This window comes from Ochotona princeps, chromosome 29, assembly GCF_030435755.1.
Source record: "Ochotona princeps isolate mOchPri1 chromosome 29, mOchPri1.hap1, whole genome shotgun sequence".
In the NCBI taxonomy this organism is placed as follows: domain Eukaryota; kingdom Metazoa; phylum Chordata; class Mammalia; order Lagomorpha; family Ochotonidae; genus Ochotona; species Ochotona princeps.
Window position 1 is genome coordinate 8,710,561 of NC_080860.1, and position 19,551 is coordinate 8,730,111.

Consider the following 19,551-nt stretch of genomic DNA (forward strand, 5'->3'; position numbering starts at 1 on the left):
GTGACTTCTTAGCAGCTGACTCTGAAGGCTCAAGGGACTGGAGAGAAAGCCCTTGGGAGCTGCAACTGCAACAAAGAAGCTTACCTGTGCTTCTGCTCAGGCCAGCAAAAGGCTGGTGGGGAGGTGGGGTGGTGGGGTGTGTGCCTGCATGCTTAGTCTCTATGCCCACAGGAAACTGAGCTGGAAACACTGGCATTAAAGGAAGTCAGGGGAGGCGATGACCAGCATGGGCTCAAACCTGCATCAGGGCTGAGACCCCAATGGGGGCTGACCTCTACAAGCTCAGGGGTGGAGTCTTCTGGGCTCTTGGCTCCTTTACTCTAATGCCGTTCCAAAGAAGGCCAAGCCACCTCCTCTTTGGCACACCCCCAAACTGAGCACCCATAAAAGATGCCCATGCATGCAACAGAAAGCAAGTGCACCTTTTCCTTATGACAAAGCAAAACCCCAAAAGGCCAGAACTGATGGGTGCTTCCCTTCCATGCCAGGGGACCCAGGGCTGAGCCCTGGAGGCTGGGCATCCTGGGGATTTCCTGGCTATGTCTGGGCACTGCCTGGCATTGAACTTCTCAGCATTGTGTGTGGAAGGGGACCTTGTCTCATTGGCAAGGAGAAGGTAAGCTTCCAGGACAAAGTTGCCGTGGCCCTCATCCCTGTTGCGCTCTCCCACTACGCCCCAACCAATTCCATCAAAGGCTGATTTATGAGTCAAGGTTAGTCACCTGTTAAAAGTCAATTAAGAGGTGAAAATATTCAATTTAGAAACTGAGAGCCCAGGGCGCTTCCCATCCGTAACTTGCGGCTCCTATGCAAGATGCCACGTGGCAGCTTCCATGATTCTGTGCCCACGGGCGGAGCAGATGTAACCATTAGAGCCTTTCTTGGCACAGCCTCGAGGACACAGAACTTCAGAGTTCAGGGGCCTCCAGCAAACAACTAGGAAAACCCAGGACAAGTGACTAGCCCCAAGTATCCTGGTGGCAGAGCTGTATTTTCAGCAACATTCTTTCTGGGATGGGACTGTCCGGGCAGAGGAGTCCTTGAATCTGGAGACCCTGGAGAGCGGGGTGGGGGGTGTTTGGCCCAGTCCACTGATGAGCTCATGTTCCAGTAAGGGCATCACCAGTTGGCGTCAGAACCTCAATGCGCCCAATTCTGTGACATGTCCTGTCCTTGGAAGCTAATCACCTTTGTCACTCTCATCTCCCTGCAACAGGACAATCAGAGGGTTTCCAAACATTTGAGGGAGACTGGCACAATCCTTACACAGGCACACAGGAAGAATCGCCCAGGACAGGGGCATCTTTTCCTGGCACCAGGGGTCGAGCTGTGATGTCAGGAGACTCAGATTAACGCACCTGCCCAGGTGAGACAGAGCCCCAGGCTCTCACACGCACACCATGCACCACCCAAACGTCATCACTGGAAAAGAGGAGGCAGGGTACTGGGGCAGCCAAGGGGCCTGTGGCTATTCCAGAGTCACCCATTGGGATGGGGTGGCGGCGGTGATGTCCCCGTGGTTTCATGCACCTGCAAGCCGCCCTGGTCACGAGGAGGGGAACAGCTGTGTCAGAGCCACTGCAGATTACAAACGCATCGCAACGCAGCAGGCAGATGGAAATGAGACAATCCGGGAAGGCCGAAGAAACCACCGAAGGGCGAAAACCCAGAGGAGGACACCAGGGGATGGTGATTGGACGAGAGGCAGAGCGCGGGCCCCGAGGGGGCCCGAGGCAGGGTCAGCTGTGTGGGTTCATACGTGCACAGCCTGCAGCCACCCCGCTGGAGCAAGAGAGGCAGCGCCCCACCGAACCTCTGGGCAGGAGCATCCTGTTAGGAGCTGAAAACCCTGCAGAGGGAGACATGGGATGCAATTAGGGCCGGAACAATGCTTCTGCCTAAGTTCCGCCAGGAACCCCAGAAAACCACCGCCAGGCTTGGGGGCTCGGTCCTCTCGTGGCCCTTGTGTCTTGGAAAGACCCTCGGGACTTCAAAGAATTCTAGGAAAATGGAGTTCAAAGAGCAGCTTATTTTGAAGAAAAAAATGTATTAAATCTGTGCAGTTTTCTCATCATGTGTGCTTATCACACCCTTAACTGGTTTTTTTTAAATGTGTTTTCATTATTTGAGACGCAGGTCAAAACACACACTGGATAAGACTCTCACCTCCCCACCAACCCGAACACAATTTCACTTCCCAAATGCTTGCAACAGCCAAGGCCTGGGCCAGGACAGTCAGGAGCCTAGGCGTCTCCTATGGAGGTACAATCCAAGCACTTTACCCTTCATCTGCTGCCTCCCAGAATGCGCAACAGTAGGAAGCTGGATTGGAAGTGAAGTTGGGACTCAAACCAGAGACATGGGAGGCAGGCATCCCATGTGGGGTCTTAATCATTGAACCAATCACTCACCTTGGTGGCACTCGTCCCCACTCCCCCCCCCCAAAAAAAAAATTTGCACCAAAGGAAGCTATCTTTTCAACCGATTCTGTAAGAACTTTTTGAAGTACTCTCACAGCAGGGCTTGTCTGGAAAGAGTGAAGAAAGAAAGGAAGGCATACATGCCTGCTGACTAGTACTCATACCAGGAAGAGAGACATTTCAAGGGGCTTTGGTTAACCAAGGAAGTGGTGCCATAAAGGGCAATTGCGTGAGCCTACAAGACGCACAGGTACATTTTCGATGACTTCAATAACATTGCTGTTTAAGAAATGAATGTAGGGGCAGATGCTCAACGCAGGGGGTAATATGCCATCTGGAAGCCAGCAGCCCATATCCAGAGGGCCTGGTTCAACTTCAGCTGCTTTGCTTCTGACCAAGCTTCCTGTGGAGGCAACACCTTGAGAGGTAGCAGATGATGGCTGCAGGACTTGGGTCCCTGCGACATATGTGGAACACCCAGCTGGAATTCTGGGCGTCTGATTTGGACCTGGCATGGTCTCAGCCTTTTTTGGGGCATTTGGGAAGTGAGCCAGGGGATAAGAGCTCTGTCTTTCAGATAAGTAATCAGTAAATACAAATTATAATTTTTTTGAAATGAGTATGTGCAACTGAAAAAGTAATGGCTGAGTTCCCACTCAGTGCAAGGTCAGGGGCATATGGAAGGTGTGTGGGGGGCTGGTTTACAGGTGTTCTGGGGCAGGGAAGTTGGGAGAAGGATCCTGGGAGGCAGGGAGAGGACCACTGTAGCTGCTGTGTCAGTCAGAGATGGAATCCATCCCAGAACTGTGGTGCCCCAGGCTGGTCCCAGCAATTCCAAGGCGTTGAGTGACACGAACAAAACCCTTGTCATTGTATCCATGAGCAAACCCTGGGTGACTCAGCAGAGGAATATACTGCTGGGAAGTCAATGGCAGCTAGGAGCCACTGGTTGATTATGGGCTTCCCCCATTCTGGGGGACCCCAGAGTGTCCTGGGGGCCCACTGAACATGCAACCCATTGCACCCTAACTTCTGAGCTTCAGAATCAGGTGTTGGGGGTGGCCTGTGCATTTGCACTTCTAATATGTCCCTGGATGACATCTGTGCTGCTGGGCTTGGGATGCTACTGCCCAGGGCCCAGGACCAGAGGGCCGCAGTTGCTGCCCCTAGTGGCGGTGATGCTAGCATCGACTTACTCGTCCGTGTCTTTTTTGCTCTCCTCGATGAAGGCGATGGACTCGGATCTAAGGCGGTTGGTCACTTCATACGTGCGCAGGGTGACTCCAAAAATGTCCTCATGGTACCGGTTGTCATCCTGGGGATCAGGGACAGTGCAGAAAAATGCCTTCAAATGCCAGGAAAAGATGTGGGAGGATAGACAGGGCAGGGACCCTGGGAGGAAATACGCCTGAAGAAGAGAACCAGGCTGAAGCTAGTGTCCGGGGACGCTCTCGGGCTCTGAGTGGCTGCCGCAGCAAAACTGTGTCCCCCTGGATGTAGCGCCTGTGTCTCTGGGTGGGTCAAGAACACCTTGTCCCCCTCTGGAACCAGAGTTGCCGTTCCGAAGTAGTCACCAGGTCCTGTGCAAACTCCATTGTGTTCCCATGGGCTCCTGCAAGTTCAGATCCTGGCCAGGTGATGCTCAGCGTGAGATATTACAGCCCATGGCAGCCAGCAGAAGCAGGGGGAGGAAAGAGAAATCTCTCCTGGAGAGATGGATGGATGGTCAGGGTGATGGAGGAGGAGGAAGGGTCCAGGAGGTTCTTCAAGGGCAGTGACCGGGGACCTAACACAGGGAGCCCCCCTCTGGCCACCAGGCAAGGCATAGGGACACACCTAGCATGACACCAGTGTCCTTCAGGGCAAAGTCACCCACTTGCAGAGAGGGTTCACATCAATCGGGGTGGGGTGGTCGGGCAGTTCTACTCTGCCAAGTCTCAGGACACCTAGACAGGTAACCTACATGGCTGTCACCAGAGAAACTGAGTGACCAGGGACCACGTGACCACTATACTCGGAGCCTTTTTTTTTAACCACAAAATTACCATGATTGTTATGTATAGTATTTATCAAATGGTGATGATTATGATTATTTATCAAATGGAGATTAACATCAGATTGATAGCAAGGGCTGCCTCCACACAAATACTTCATGATTGCTCACTCGGGAGAGAAAGGTGGGGTGGCGCTCGGAGCTCTGGGAAGATGGGGACCTCCTGCATTTTCATACTTGGGACAGTGGGCCTTGCGTTATGTCTCCCACTAGCCTCCACGCTTCCTTGGACAAGCTAGGAGAAGGCCTTTCCTTTAGGGTGGACACAGCTCCACATCAGTAGGCATGGCTTTTAGAACCCACTTGTCCCCTTTTGGACAGGCTCTGTGTGTGTGTGTGTGTGTGTGTGTGTGTGTGTGCAGTGCTCAGCCTGCCCAGCCTCACAGGGCAGTACTGCAGCGTGGTTCTAGGAGTAGGAAAAATTGGGTTAGGATGGTTTTTGGATCCACTGACTTGTTAATTCTCATATACCAAGCCCCTAATGATTCATTCCTTGCACCTGAATGCCATTCTACCATGTCTGGAATCCCTTATGACCATATCTTCCCCCCAGGTGCAACAGCAAACATGGGAGCAGGGACTTCACCACAGGGTCCCTGATTTTCCAGACAGGCGGAGTGAGGAGGAAGAGGAGGCAGGGGACGGGAGACCTGCTGCTCACCTTCAGCCTGCTGACGAACACGCCGGCGTCCTCAGCCGAGAGCTTCCCCTGCTGTGTCATGATGCGCTGCACAGCCTTGAGCACATCGGCGGCCATGGTCACGTCCCCGCAGACATAGATGTGGCCTCCCTGCTCCTTCAGGGCCCGGTACACGGGCTCTGCCAGCTGCTCCTGCAGGATGTCCTGCACGTACTTCTGCAGGGAGGGGAGGAGGCAAGAGAAGGGGTGGGGCCTGTCCCACACTGGTCCACAGCTCATGTCTGGCCCCTGCTCTCCCCAGGAGGTATGATCTATGCAGGGGCTCCTGGGCAGGTTGGATATTTGGTGAGGAGGCACAGCAGACCTTGTTTCTAGCAGTTAAGATACCCCTTGGGAGGCGCCACCCCAAAACAGAGTGCCTGGGTTCGAGTCCCTGTTTTGCTCCCAACCTCAGCTTCCTGCTAGCTGAGCACCCAGGCAGGCAGCAGGAGGTGATAGCTTGGGTCCCTACCCTCAGCTGGGGAGGTCTGGATTGAGTTCTAGGTTCCTGGCTTTGTTCTTCCCTGGCTCTGGCATTTGGGGTGATAGTCCAGATGATGGGAAGTCTCTCTGGGTCTCTGGGTCTCTGCCTTTCAAACCAATAAAACGCCTAAAAATGTACAATAGACTATTTAGGGAGGTGGTCGTGGGGCAAGGGAGAGAGGGGCTGGGAAAGTAGCCCAAGGTGGTGTGAGGGGTAGCTCCCCTTTTGGACAATGGAGCACCACTGCGTCGAGCACTTCCTGGCATCACCTCCAGGGGGCATCTGGGGGCCATGGCCTATAGGCTTCACTATCCTGGTGCCCACCTTAAAGTGAGCGGTCAATGGCATTAAGTATGTTCACCAGGTGTGTCCCCCATCAACAGTTACTTCCTATCCTGCTTTCTCCCCAGCCCTGGGTAAGCAGGGAACTGCCTTTCTCTCTCTCTCTCTCTCTCTCTCTCTCTCTCTCTCTCTCTCTCTCTGTTCTGAATTTGCCTACACTGGTCACTGCCTATCAGTAGGATCCTACAACACTGGCTGGTGAACATCTGGAAGTTTTCCCTCTCTTGGCACAGAGGGACGTGTGCTGGTGTGAGCGCACACTCGTGTGCACGCATGTGAGTGTACGCCCAGGGGGTGCGGGGGTTACCTTTGGCTTGTCGGGCTCCCGGGAGTAGGCCGTGTACAGTTCTCTGAAGACACCCTTGTTTTTGGCCTGCAGGGTCTCCTCCCTGTAGATATGATCTATCTTGGACTGCCGGCACCCGAACACTAGGACCATGGGGCAGGGGTTCATCCCTGGGGACCAAGAAGACCTCATGTTACTCATGGTGCTGACACCTGGTCGGGGGTGGGGTAGGGTGAATGTGTGTGTTTGAGACTGCGGGGGAGGGATGCTGGCAGGTGTGTGTGCCAGGTGGATGGAGGCTCATAAAACACGGGGGTAGGTAGGCCTCCGCATGCACACGGACAAGCACACGCAAACGTGCGTGCACACATACACATGAAACTGTGGCAAGTAAGGCAGACTTGTCTCCTTGGCACTCCGTCATTCCTCTGCCTCCCACTTCTGTCACTACTTAGCAGATTCTACCACTGGGTGGTGCAGACAGCCCGGACACCAGGTGCCAGCTCTACACAGCAATGAGCAACTTTCTAAGTCTCCCTGTCCCCATGTGCAACATAGAAAGAGCCACATTGGGGTGATCACGTGGCACTGGTTCCCAGACCCCCTGAAGGGACCAGAGTCAGTGACTTCTCAGGTTCCTCAGTATCTGCCTCTAACTGGTGGCTACCCTCCGGCATGCTCCACTTCCTCTGGGGAAGACTTGCCACGAACGTTGTTACACTGTATTGCCCAGGGTCTAATGACCAGAACAAGCTTGTGCGTGTGCAACCTGGATGGAACTTTGCCCCCAAACATTTTCCATCTGTAGTTTGTAGATGAGACCCTAGCAGGGACAATACACACCACCCTCCCTATCTAGCAGTGCTTGGGAGGGGAAAAAAGGGTGAAGCCTGAAAACTGAGCCGGGCAGTTAATGTGCACTCTATAAATGTGCTTACTCTGCGACGGCCATGATCACAAGGGGAAGGCTTCCTTGTTCCCTTTGATTATTTTTCTGTCTGGTTCATTGCTATGCTCTCAGCATGTATAAGAGTGCCAGGCACTGATATGATGCTCAATAGATGCTTGTTACATGCTACCACTGTGGCTTTCTCTCTCCCTACTTCTCCCAAAGCACCCACCATTTAAGGCTTACTCTTGAACAACAACAGCCTTCAGGGCCATCAGAGAAACATCCATTTCCTATGGACTAATGCCTGCCCCTCCAAGGGCCACCAGTTTTTTTTTTTTTTTTTTACCATGGGGGCTAACAATCAAAGAAAGATCTCCTCTGGGGTGACCGAGCTAGGGAGGTTTGTCACAGCCTGAGAGTTCCACCTGTGGCTGATGCCAGCACCTTTTCTCGTCTCCATCGTGCCACCCCTCCCTGGCAGTGCCACAATGCAGGAATGGCTCTGTCACTGCTGGGGCAGCCAAGATCCAGAGGGAAGGGATCAAGAGGCTGCTGAAACGTCACTCACCTTTGTGCTGGATGTCAAACTGCCGCTGCTGCCAGAAGCTGCGGAATGGCGCAATGCCAGTACCCGGGCCCACTAGGATGCAGGGGACTTGGGGATTTCTGGGCAGGTGGAAGCTGGGTGCGCTGTGGAATGAGAGGTGTTACTGAGCTCAAATGGGAGGAAGCACAGCTGGGTCTTGGGTAGGCCACATAACTCTCTTGTATAGCCGAACTGTAAGACCCACCACCCTGTAACAAAGGCCAAGTGGAGCCTCACACACTATGGGAACATTCTAGAAACAGGAGGTCCCTGGGGGGGCGTCTATCTGTTGCTCTATTCTCCCCTTACTGTTGAGCAGAGTCCCAGGGGGCTTGGATGCTGTCCATTAGCACCACTTGTGTGTGGGACTAGACATGTGTCATAGGGCTATCCCATGCTACATGGAATATCAGGCAGCACCCCTGTGCCAAGTACCAGCGGCACCCTCTGAGTTGTGACAACCCAGAGCATCTTCTGAAATCAGATCTTTGATTACCCACCCCCCTACACACACACTGGGTAGATTTGGGAAACTCTCCTTTCCTTGGCCACTCACCCTCTCACAAAGCAGGGAACCACTTCATCAGCAGGGATCCGGTTGAGCCAAGAGGAGCACACACCATGATGAATTGGTCCTTTTCCATCTATCAGATAATACAAGGTGGCCTCACTACCTCCCTCCCCACACCCTCCATTCTCCGCTTCCCTTGTGGGCTCCCCCACTCCCTGTGATGCAGAGAGCTCACAGCCAATGCCAGGGTACTACCTTGGCACTCTTGACCTAGAATTGGCCCTCTGAGGAGGCAGAGCTGGGGACGGGCTTGTGGTTAGACAAGTACCCAGGGCTCTGTGGGGTACTGGTGGGTGAGGTCCAAGTCCTGTTTCTACTGGCAACAAGACAGCCTCGGTCAAGGCTGCCTGTGCTGGAACACTACACTCCTGACCTCAGAGCTCCCGCAGTACCATGCACTGTGATTGCTTTATAGGGGCGGCATTTGGGAGCCAGGCTCAGGCTGTGGAACCTGCTGCCCATATGGCTGTGAAGAGGCAAGGAGCTCCCCAGGGAATGGCTGGTGGTGGCTTGTTCTAGCTCTCGCCTGGTATGTAGGAGGCAGTGGAGCCAGTGGCAGAGGTCGGGAACAGTAGAGGCTGGCAAATGCACATCTCGCCTCCTTCCCAACTCTGTCCAGAGTTGGCACTGCCCCAGGGGACATTTTGCCAGCTCCACTGTTTATCTCCTTTCCCTTGTTTTGGCAGTGAGTCTCTGGCTGGAGATGTGGGATCTCCAGAGATCGCCAGTGCGCCCCCTCCCGCCCCCTGTTGGACAAATACAGACTGGAAGGTTCTCCCAGTGGCTCTGCCCACCTCGGGTATGGTAGGACACGATGGCCACCGTGAGGTGCACCTCGTCCGGGTACATGTCTGGGGAGGAGCTGATGGAGTAGTAGCGAGGCTGCAGAAGGGACAGCTGGGTCAGGAGCAAGGTGGCCGGCATCTGGATAGATGGGAATTCCTCTAGCACCTCCACGATGGTGGGGTTCTTGCCCCATTTCCACTCCTCGTATTCCTGCAGACCCTGTGCCGGCGAGAGGAAACAGAGATGGGCACAGACCCAGCTTGTGGGGTTTCTGATGAGGCCCAGGGAGGAGGCCAGGCGAAATGACACATGGTAGACCCCTGGGTAAGAGTTGTCCTGGCTCCTTATGAAGGATTATACTATTGTAATAATACGCAGAAAATCAGTCAGGGGGTGGGAATTGCTGGAGAGGAAAAATCTCAGACCCTATGGAATTGTACCATAAAATTAAAAAAAAAATGTCCTGGGCCAGGTTTTAATTCTCAGAAGAACCTCACGGGATGTGTACTCTGCTGAACCTGAGCATGCTCCATAGATGAGATTTGTTGCTCACAGTTCTGGAATCCGGCAAGTTCAAGGTCAAGACCTCTGGTGACCCAGACTCTTGTGGGGGTTGTTCCTCATAGGTGGCACCTGCTGTGCCTCCCCACTTCATACCAGGTTGGCAGGCTCCCAGAGGCCCCTTTGCAATAGGGTGCTAAGTGGCACAACCCAGTCAGCTCCCAAAGGCCCCCTTTTCATCCCCTCACCTTGGGGCTATGGCTCAATATACAGTACTTTTTTTTTGAGCGAGGCACAACATTTAGATCACTAAAATCATTCCTACTATCCCCATTTTACAGATGGGGACATTGAGGTCCTAGGTCTCCCAGGTGGAGATGCTGGGTTTTAAATCAAAGCCAAGGGTTAGAAAACTTCAGCCCAGTAGCTAGTTTAGGCTTATTATTGCTTCCAAATGGCCCACAATGGATGAATTGGTCTTATATTTTTAAATGATTGGGAAAAAAAATCAAAAGAATACCATGCAATGGCACAAGAGTATGGCATAAAATTCAAATTTCAGTGTGTGTAAGTAAAGTGTGATTGGAACATGGCCACACACGCTGGTTCACCTGTGTGTAACATGTACTACTGTGGACTAGCCCAGGCTGAGACAGCAGAGGGGAGTCAGCCCTGACATGGCTCTTCCCTGACTCTTTACAGGAAAACTGCTGATCCCCGTTCCAGGAAGTCTGGTCCCAGCATATTTATTATTTGGAAGGCAGAAATAGATATGTAGATATAGATCTTCCATTGGGTGTTTCACTCCCAGATAGCTGCAAAGAAGCCAGCAGCCAAGGATTCTACTTAGGCTTCCCACATGAGTGCCAGGAGCCAAAGCATTTGGGTCATCTTCTATGGCCTTTGCAGGCATGTTAACAGGGAACTGGATTGGAAGCGGAAGAGTTGGGACTTGAATCAGTACTCCCATGTGGGATGCCAGTGTCACAAGCTGTAGTTTAACCTGCTGTGCCACAGGGTTATTCTCAGAATCTGTGATTAACTTTTACACTCTCTTAAGGCTCAAGAGAGATGCATTGTGGGAGGGAGCCAGGACTTGCTTGGGTGGAGCCACAGCAGGTGGCAGCCAGCACAGAATGTGGACCTGTGACTTGTAAGTTGTCAACGCATGCAATGCATGGTGGCAGAACATGCGTCCTGTTCAAGGTGGGACACGCCAGCCTCGGTGGGGCAGTGTGGCAATGTACGGAGGCCGACAGCCAAGCCCACTGTGCTAGAGAACAGGGCAGCTGGCTGGGGCTCCAGTTATTTCTCAGAAGGTGCCCTTGACAGAAAGACTCCAGCTGCTGGCGTAAGTAGCTCAGTTTCTGAGACCAGAGGTGAAATCAACATGAAGCACAAGGGTGGCAAAGCTTTTCTGCAGGTCCTGTGGTTGGGTGTTACCTGAAGTTTCACATGTTGGAAGCACATATGGTCCTCAGTGGGGAGGAATCTTCCAGAAACATTGCCTCAAGGGTCACTGGGAACATCCCCCTTGGAAGGGACTCTAGTTGTTCTTGAGAGAGAGGGTTTTTGGTAGGAAGAGCAAGACTGGCCTGTGCCAGGTGGCTGTCTGCTTTCTGCTCCCACCATGATGCATCTGCCATGTTGTGCTGAAGCCAAACGGACCCTGATCTTGGGCTTTCACCACCCTGAACTGGAAGTTAAATAAACCTCTTTGCTTTTTAAAATCCCCCAAGGAAGTTTGTTACAGTCACAGAAGACAGACTCACACACCACCCCTGCCTTATCAGACTATTAAAGTGTGAATTCTGTGACAAGTTCAACAGCGTGGAGTTTATATCAGAGTTACTGTAAGAGATGTGCCTATTGTCAGCATAAGTCTTTCCAGGTGTAATGGGATCTGATGGGTTGGACCTTGCTGGCCCTTCCTTACACCACATTGCCACCCAACCTTCTTTCCCTTTCACTTGGGGTAACAGTTGTTCCGAGGTCCAGTGGTTTTCCCAGTATTATCTGACTTCTTCCCTATTTCCTTTAATGAGAATCCCATTGAGGGCTGGCATTGTGCAGCACGTTAAGCCACTCCTTGCCATGCCAGCATCCCTTATCAACATGCTGATTGGAGTCCTGGCTGTTCTGCTTCCAATCCACCTGCTTGCTAATCCACCCGAGAAAACAGAATATGATGTGTGAAGTCCTGGCATCCACCCATGTGGGAGATGTGGTGGTTGGAGTCACAGACTTCTGACCTTAGCCTGGCCCAACCCTGGCTATTGTGACCATCTAAGGAGTGAACCAATGGATGGAAGACTTCTCTTCATCTCCTGCTTACCCTTTCTGTCACCCTGCCTTTCAAATTAGTCAATCAAAAAATATCCCTTGGAGACTTTTTTTTGAGAAATGGATTAATATACTAGTTTATATCTAATTGTACTTTAAACCTTCCTGTATAAATAGTGCAATCTCTGATTGCTCATATAGAGTGTAGTTCAAAAAGCTTGTGGAAAAACAGAATGAACAGGTATGATTATTTTGGTGCAAAATATTTTGAAATCCATGCCTAGGAGGGGGGTCATCAAAAAGCTCACAGAAAACGCAAGACTTTCAATTTTTTTGGCATCAAAATAAACTTACTTTGTAATTCCACTTTCCATCAACTTTTTAAATTACCCTTGTCCTAGGTTCGCTTTCCATTAATTAAAAGGTTTGGAATCAGTGCTTTGCATATTCTCTACAAAGTTAGGTAACAACCATTGCTTTTACGATGATGAAAGCCGGCAGCTTCCTATTCTCCTTGCACCATCTGCTTTCAACTCCCCAGGGTAATCACTTGTAAGTTGTGGTGCTTTTTTCTGGTGTTGATATCTGTATTTCTAAATGATGTTTCCTTGCTAATTAGCCTCTTCTGTGTGGCCCCACCCTTCAAGCCAGTCTCTTGGACCGCAGCAGAAAGCTAGTTCATTCTCTGCTGGGCACTTGTTCATGGGAGCAGACCCCCCTCCTACCCTGGGAGGGGCTGTAGTGGTTTTTCTGGGTGGGGTCCTATTCTTTAAAAATTATTCAACTGCTTTGAAAAGCAGAGAGAGTGAAGGAAAGAGAGGAGGAGAGAGGGGCAGATAGAAAGAAGTGTCAGATGCCTTCCACAGTCAAGGATGGGTCAGGCCGAAGCCAGGAGCCTGAAACTCAGTCCAGGTCTCCTACCCGTAGGGCAGGGACCCAAGTGCTTGAGTCATTACCTGCTGCCCATCGGAGTATGCATTAGCTGAGTCAGGTGCCTGAAACCCAGGTACTTTGATTTGGGGATATGGGTCCTTCCAGAGGTAACATAAGCATTGGGCCAGACACCTGCTCCCTGGGCAGGAGGCTAGATGAAGAAGGTTTGCAGACGCTTGTATCTGAGTCTGTGATTTCTAAGCCAAGGCAGCAGTGATCTGGCTTGTCTGACCATGAGAGTCCTCTTACATTTAGCAGTCAGTCCTACCTGCTGTTCTTCTGTGCTGGAGAAAGCTTACTTTTAAATCCAGGCACTGTGCGAATGTCTCGTCCAAGCATGGGGTGAGAGGGAGCTTACGGAAGCTTAGGGTCCCAAGGGAAGGCAGAAAAAGCTAGAATAGCAATTTCCAGTGCGGTTGGGCAACTTTGACCTGCAAGGAGGCCGCTCTGTTCTGCCAGGCCTCAGCCACAGCCACCAAAGGGAGATGGGGAACGGTGAATGTGAACTAAAACAGACCGCTAAGAAGGAGAGAATGGCGATCGCTGCTCAAGACTGTCACATACAGCATGACCGCTGCCTGGAGACCTGGGGTGGTGGGAAGGGCGCGGACGGAGGTGATGGCGCAAAGCCCAGGGACCCACCTTGCTGAGGACCAGCAGCCGCTCTTTCTCTTTCTCGTTGGTGGCCAGGGAGGCGAACTGCTGTAGCTGCAGGGGCGTGGGTGGCGTGGTGATGTCCAGGTAGTACTTGAAGGCCTGGAACATGGTGCACGGGGGCAGGCGGGGTTCGTCCTTCCAGTTACTGATGACGCCTGTGGGCAGACAACCCGGCTGAGGGTTGGGGTTTGAGCCAGGGGGCAGGGGTTCGGGCCCCAAAGCCGAACAGCTCTCCACCTGCTATACTGATCACTCAGGGCACGGCATGGGAATCTCCTGGGTGTCAGAAGCAAGCTCCAGATCAATCTGGGAAGATTGAAAATGCCAAGATGAACACAAGGAGAAGAAAGTGCAATGACAGCATGCCCTGGTACGGTGGGGCAGCCAGCCCTATCGGCTCTGCCGGGCTCTGCCAGGGATAGCCTGTCACTCCTCGGCCTGGGGTTCTCCTTCAAAAGTGACAGCATCACAGCCAACACCCAGCTAGCACTTTCTGCATTCCCTCGGCACTGGATATTATTATCTTCTGGGGTCCTCATGTTGGGTCCAGGGGGTGAGAGCTCCTGGTATCTCTGGGATGCACAGAGGTCAGGGACTTTGCCCTAGTCGCACAGACCCCAGATGTGACGTCAGGCCATCTGGTGTCAGTCCTGGCTCTACCTCCTACTTGTAGTTTCCACCCAGCATGTTCCCTTCTCTCCCCCATGAAGGCTCTCCCGCAGCAGGGATGCAAGCCAGGACCCAAAGCTCTGCTCTGCCACAGAGAAGGAGTCGACTGGGCTGGTTTGCTCACTGTTTCTCTCCCCAGGGTGCCTTCCTGGAGGGTTTTCACTACGGCTGTAACTATACAAGGGCTCTTGGAAACATTCATGGGGAGTGAATGTTATGAATAAAATGTGCATGCATTTCTGTCGTTTTTGGCATCAACGTGAGTTTATCTTTAAAAGTTACGAATGGATATTGATTATATTTGAAAAGGTGGCAAAAGAGATGGAAAAGGGGAGGAGGGGGAAGGGAGAGAGAGAGAGAGAAGGAGAGAGAGCTATCTTCTCCCTGCTAATTTACTCCCCAAATGCCAGCTATCGCTGGAACTGGACCAGGCAGAAACTAGAAGCCTAGAACTCAAACTGGGGCTCACACTGTGGCAGAGAACCAGGTACTTGAACCACCTGCTGGCTGCTCCCAAGGTGTACGTGAACAGGAAGCTGAAAACAGAAGCAGATGTGGGATCAAATTCGGGCCCTTCAATATGGGACACCATGCCCTGTGTCAGTCAACGCATTGTAAGTTACCGTGTAAACCTGTTTAGCAGGAGCTTTCCCGAGTATCTAGGGACACTGCAATCTTACACTCTGTCCTGATGCTACATTTGGGTTTCACTGTAAAGGTCACAGTCATGGTACCATGGGCTGCCACGGAAGGGGCTTGTTAACACTAGGTCCCTGGGCTTCACCCGCACCTATTGGGATGAAGCCCCAAGATTTCATCCACCTTTGACAACACTTCCCGGTGAGTGTGAGAATGGTTACAACAGCTTGCAACTCTAACACAGTGAAAAAATGGGCTCCCTCCCTGGTTGGCCACTCGCATGATCTGATCCTAAGAGGACGTGGGGCCAGGTTTCAGCTGTTACGTCCTTGATGGTAGTAGCAGTGATGGTGGTAATGGGAGGGGTCCTGCATCTGTCTCTAAGGGACAGAAAGCAAAGTGACCAATGTTGGGCTCAGGGGCAGAGAGAAGCCACTGTTGTCCCAGCACTGGCCACCAGTGTCTGGCACCCTGAGCGTGTGCTCATACTGCTGGGCCAAGGCTGTTGAGCCATGAGTAAGGGACGGTCTTCCTCTTGTGGCCAAGGGAGGGTGGGGAGCAGGATGCCCTGGTGACAGGAAAGGCCCTGGTGTGTGTGTGTGTGTGTGTGTGTGTTACCTAGAGCGGTGCTGCGCTCCTCCAGCAGTTCCACTTTGACCATCTGGTTGGCAGGGGGCGCGTCTTCCAGCCGTTCGATCAGGGCGTTCACGAGGTCCTCATGGTTGCCTGGGAAGACCCCGAGGTGGTCCCCAGGTTGGTACTGCAGCTCCTGGTTCCCGTTGGTGTGTAGGCGCACAAAGATAGTGGCTCGGCTGTAGGAAGCACCAGGGCAGCCTGAGGACGGGGGCCGCCCCCACCTGCTATACCGCCACACCCTTGCTATACCGCGTTCTGTCCCTGGACCCTGCCAGCCACAGCCCCCTTCTCCCATGCCTGCACGGGACTCATCACACCGTGGGTTTGCAAGCCCAGTAGGGGCCCCCAGGCTCACCGAGACCATCAGAGCAGGACAGGGCACAGCTGCCCACCCTCCTTCTTATGCAATCTGGCAGCCGGCACTCTTCAGAACTTTTTTTTTCTGTTTCTGATCAGATCTGTTGGCTGGTTCCCTGTCAGTGTGCCGTACTCTAGACAGTGCTTTGGCCCAGGGTTCTGATTCTGGGGACCTCTGCTTTTCTCTCTTGCTGCCCACCCTGCATTGCCCCATGACACTTCCCATGGCTGCCCTGCAGTGTGGTCGACTTCTCCCCGCAGTCCGTGTGCTCTGTGTATGTTTTTAATTGGAAAGACAGCTCTACACAGAGGAGACAGAAAGATCTTCCATCTGCTGTTTCACTCCCCCAGTGGCTGCAACGGCCGGACAGGAGTCAATCTGAAGCTAGGAGCTTCTCCTGGGTCTCCCATGTGGGTGCAGGGTCCCAAGAACCCTTTGGGCCATCCTCTAACTGCTTTCCCAGGCCACAGCAGGGAGCTGGATGGGAAATGGAACAGCTAGGACACAAACCAGCACCCATACAGGATCCTGGTGCTTGAAGGCGGGGTGGGAGTGGGGGCCTGGGGATTAGCCAATCAATCCATGGTGTTGGGCCTAAAAAGAAAATAAATCTGTTTTTTGTAAAGGTTGTTTGCTTTGATGCACAAATTTACCAATACAACGACACTGAGAGAGCTAAGGAGCAAAGACAAAAAACAAAACAAAACAAAACAAAAACTCTTTGAGGTCTGCCAAGGCGCGTCCTCAGTATTGATGTTTGTTTCAAGTTCACTAGCTTCAAGAATAAACCCTCTCTATGTGACACACCTCTGGTTCCTTTTGGTTTTCATGCAGATCTACCAGTCTTCCCCCAACACCTGCAGGCCCTTTGGTGAGCCGAGGCCTCTGCATCCTGAGCCAGGCCTGTGTTCCAGCTTGGCTTCCTTGCCGTTGCCAGTTGGCTTACAGTTGACAGAAACACTTGCTATTCAACTGGAAGTTTCTGCATTCTCCACGGGATATCAATCAACCGTAAATAGACCAATGGGATGCGCCATCTAAAAGAGCTTTTGGCAAAACCAAGAGCCCTTTGTGCTACAAATAGCTGCCACTCTTTAAAATAGTTGAGCTGGCATATTATTATTTTAGGGGGTGGTAAGGAGGTGATCTTAATTTTTTTTAAAAAGACATATATTTATTTGAAGTGCAGAGTTACAGAGAAAGAGAGGGAGAGACAGAGAGAGAGCAAGTCTCCACCAGCTGATTCACCCTCCAAATGGACTCAGTGGCCAGGGCTCTGCCAGGTTGAAGCCGGGAGCCAGGGGCCCAAACACTTGGGCTGTCTTCTGCTGCCCTCCCGGGGCACTAAGCAGGGAGCTGGACTGGAATATCAGAACGGGGGGACTTAAACCACCTTTTTGGGATGCTGGAATTGCAGGTAGGACCTTTCCACTTAAGTATTTTCTTGAAGGCAGGCACCCCGTCCCTGCTATGGTGGGGACTTGAGGGCAGTGGCTGTGAAAGGTGGTGTCGGGGGCTGGCGCCCACGCTGACCTCAGAAAGGGAATAGCCGGCAGGGGACGCTGTGGCGCCTCTCACTTGGGAGCAGATAAGAGCGGGTGTAGGGGGATGGAGCAGGAAGAGCTGACCCCAGGGGACTTTGCCGATCTTCCCCCGCTGGGAAGCTCAGGCCCTAGGGCACCTTCCTTGCTGGCTGCTGTTGAACGCGTAGCTGAGATACCTAACCACCAGGGGGCAGCACGGGCCCGGAGACCCACTGCCTTGTATCAGATCTGCTGGGGATTTCGATCTGTAGGATTCTCTCTCTCTCTCTCCTTCCTTCCTTCCTTTTTTAAATGAGGGCTTGTTTTTCATTTATTTGAAAGGCTGAGTGAACAAGTTCCTATCTACCGATTTATTCCCCAGAGGGATCAGGCCACTCAAGACAACACCTACTGCATTCCCGCCCTGCCCCAGCATTCCATCATCACCACCTCAGGCGGTACATTGGTAGGAAGCTGGAGTGGACAACAGAGTTAGGACTTAAACCAGGCATTCCAATATGGAAATGCAGGTATCTCAGGTGGCAAACGTAACTACTGCTTCAAAAGCCTGCCCCCCTCCATCCGCTGCCTTTACGAGCCTGGGACACATACAGACCAGTGGGAAGCAAAGGGGAGGGACAAAAGCAAGCATAGGGACAGCAGGGGCCACTGGGGCCCTGTCTCTTGGAGAATGTTCTGCATGTGAGATTGATTTATACACGGCCCCGCACATGCACATGCCTTTGACAGTGGTTCAAGGTGAGGTTTGCGGTTCAGACAGCGGTTCAAGGTCAGACAGTGGTTCAAGGTAAGAACCATCTGCGAACACCCAGCATTCAACTGAAAAACCAACTGCAACCCGCTCCTTAATGGAAAGAGCAAACCTTGCCCATGCGGACCATGTGAGCTCACAAGCTCATTCATTCCACAGAATTCACAGTGGACATCAGGTGCTATTTGGGGGCACTGACAAAAGAGAGGTGGCTTCCATGGAAAAGTCACAGTCAAAGATTTCGGGTGGGTTGGTGATGTGCATGGGTGGGCGGGCTCGGGCTGGGGTCAGGGAGCCTCCCTGGTGATTTGGCTTATTCCAGCAGAGCCTTCAACAATGAGGTGGGGCAGATGTGTAAAGATCTGGGGGCAGGGTATTTGGGGAAGGGAGAGTGGCATGTGCCAAGGTCCTGTGGTGGGATAAGGGGGTGGGTAGTGTGTTGGAGGAAGGGGAAGAAGGCTGGGTTGTGGGGGGAGTGCCAGGGGCCGAATATCAAGCACCTGGTCAGGACCTGTCCCCATGGGGAGTTGGTAGGCTTCCTTAGGCACCTGTGAAGCTAGGCAGTAACATGCTTCACTTTCTCTTTCTAGGGAATTTCTCTGCCTGTTGCTTGGAAAGTAGATCTTGGAGAAGAACCGAGACACCAGGATTCAAGTGAGGCAGCTACTGGCTTTGCTTAGGGCAGCAGCAGAACAGTCAAGATGTAGTTGGGGCCCCAGTGCAATAGCCTAGTGGCCAAAGTCCTCACCTTGAATGAGCTGGGAATCCCATACAGGTGCCTGTTCTAATCCTGGCAGCCCTGCTTCCCATCCAGCTCCCTGCCTGTGGCCTGGGAAAGCAGTCAAGGATGGCCTAAAGCCTTGGGACCCTGCACCCATGTGGGAGACCTGGAAGAGGCTCCTGACTTTGGATCAGCTCAGCTCCGGCCGTTGCGGCCACTTAAGGCGCGAACCAGCCGATCAGCGGATAGATTATCTTCCTCTCTGTCTCTCCTTCTGTCTGTATATCTGACTTTCCAATAAAATAAATACATTTTTTATAAATAATAAAAAAAAAAGATGCAGGTGGCTGACTGGGTTGAGAGCATCCCTGAGATATTCCCTGTACAGCCAGAGGGGAGGAAAGGAGAAGGGAAGAGAGAGGAGATCAGGGATGAGGAGGGAGAGGAGGACAGGGCAATACCAGAGGGCTGGGCTGAAGCCAGCTGTGGGTTCTCTGTGCAGATGGGCAAGGCTGGAGGGAAGCAGTTTTAGCCCAGAGGTGATGAGCTCTCCAGTCTGGTGCATGTTAAGACCCCTGAGAGCTCCAGCTCCTGACTCCAGCTCCCTGTTAATTGCAGACAGCTGGAGGCAGCAGAGTTGGCCCAGCTGGTTTGTCCCTGCCACTCATGTGGGAGGTCTGGATGGCACTCCAGGCCATGGTGAGGATTTAGGGGGGGTGAACCAGTGGCTGGGCTGTCTCGCTCTTTTCTTTCTGCCTCT

The 19,551-nt window shown here is 52.5% G+C and overlaps 1 protein-coding gene across 1 annotated transcript in view; it reads right to left on the reverse strand.

Moving 5' to 3' along the window:
* Positions 1-1,052: 1,052 nt before the first annotated feature.
* NOS1 (nitric oxide synthase 1) overlaps positions 1,053-19,551 on the reverse strand; it is a 100,305-nt gene continuing 81,806 nt past the window's right edge. Inside the window, exons 22-30 of the mRNA XM_036496434.2 lie at positions 15,400-15,593; positions 13,459-13,628; positions 9,108-9,318; positions 8,299-8,386; positions 7,725-7,846; positions 6,286-6,434; positions 5,135-5,329; positions 3,617-3,735; positions 1,053-1,849 (exon numbers count right to left, since the gene is read on the reverse strand). Coding sequence (XP_036352327.2) covers positions 1,834-1,849; positions 3,617-3,735; positions 5,135-5,329; positions 6,286-6,434; positions 7,725-7,846; positions 8,299-8,386; positions 9,108-9,318; positions 13,459-13,628; positions 15,400-15,593 — 1,264 coding nt within the window. The 3' untranslated portion in view covers positions 1,053-1,833. The remainder of the gene's footprint in view (positions 1,850-3,616; positions 3,736-5,134; positions 5,330-6,285; positions 6,435-7,724; positions 7,847-8,298; positions 8,387-9,107; positions 9,319-13,458; positions 13,629-15,399; positions 15,594-19,551) is intronic.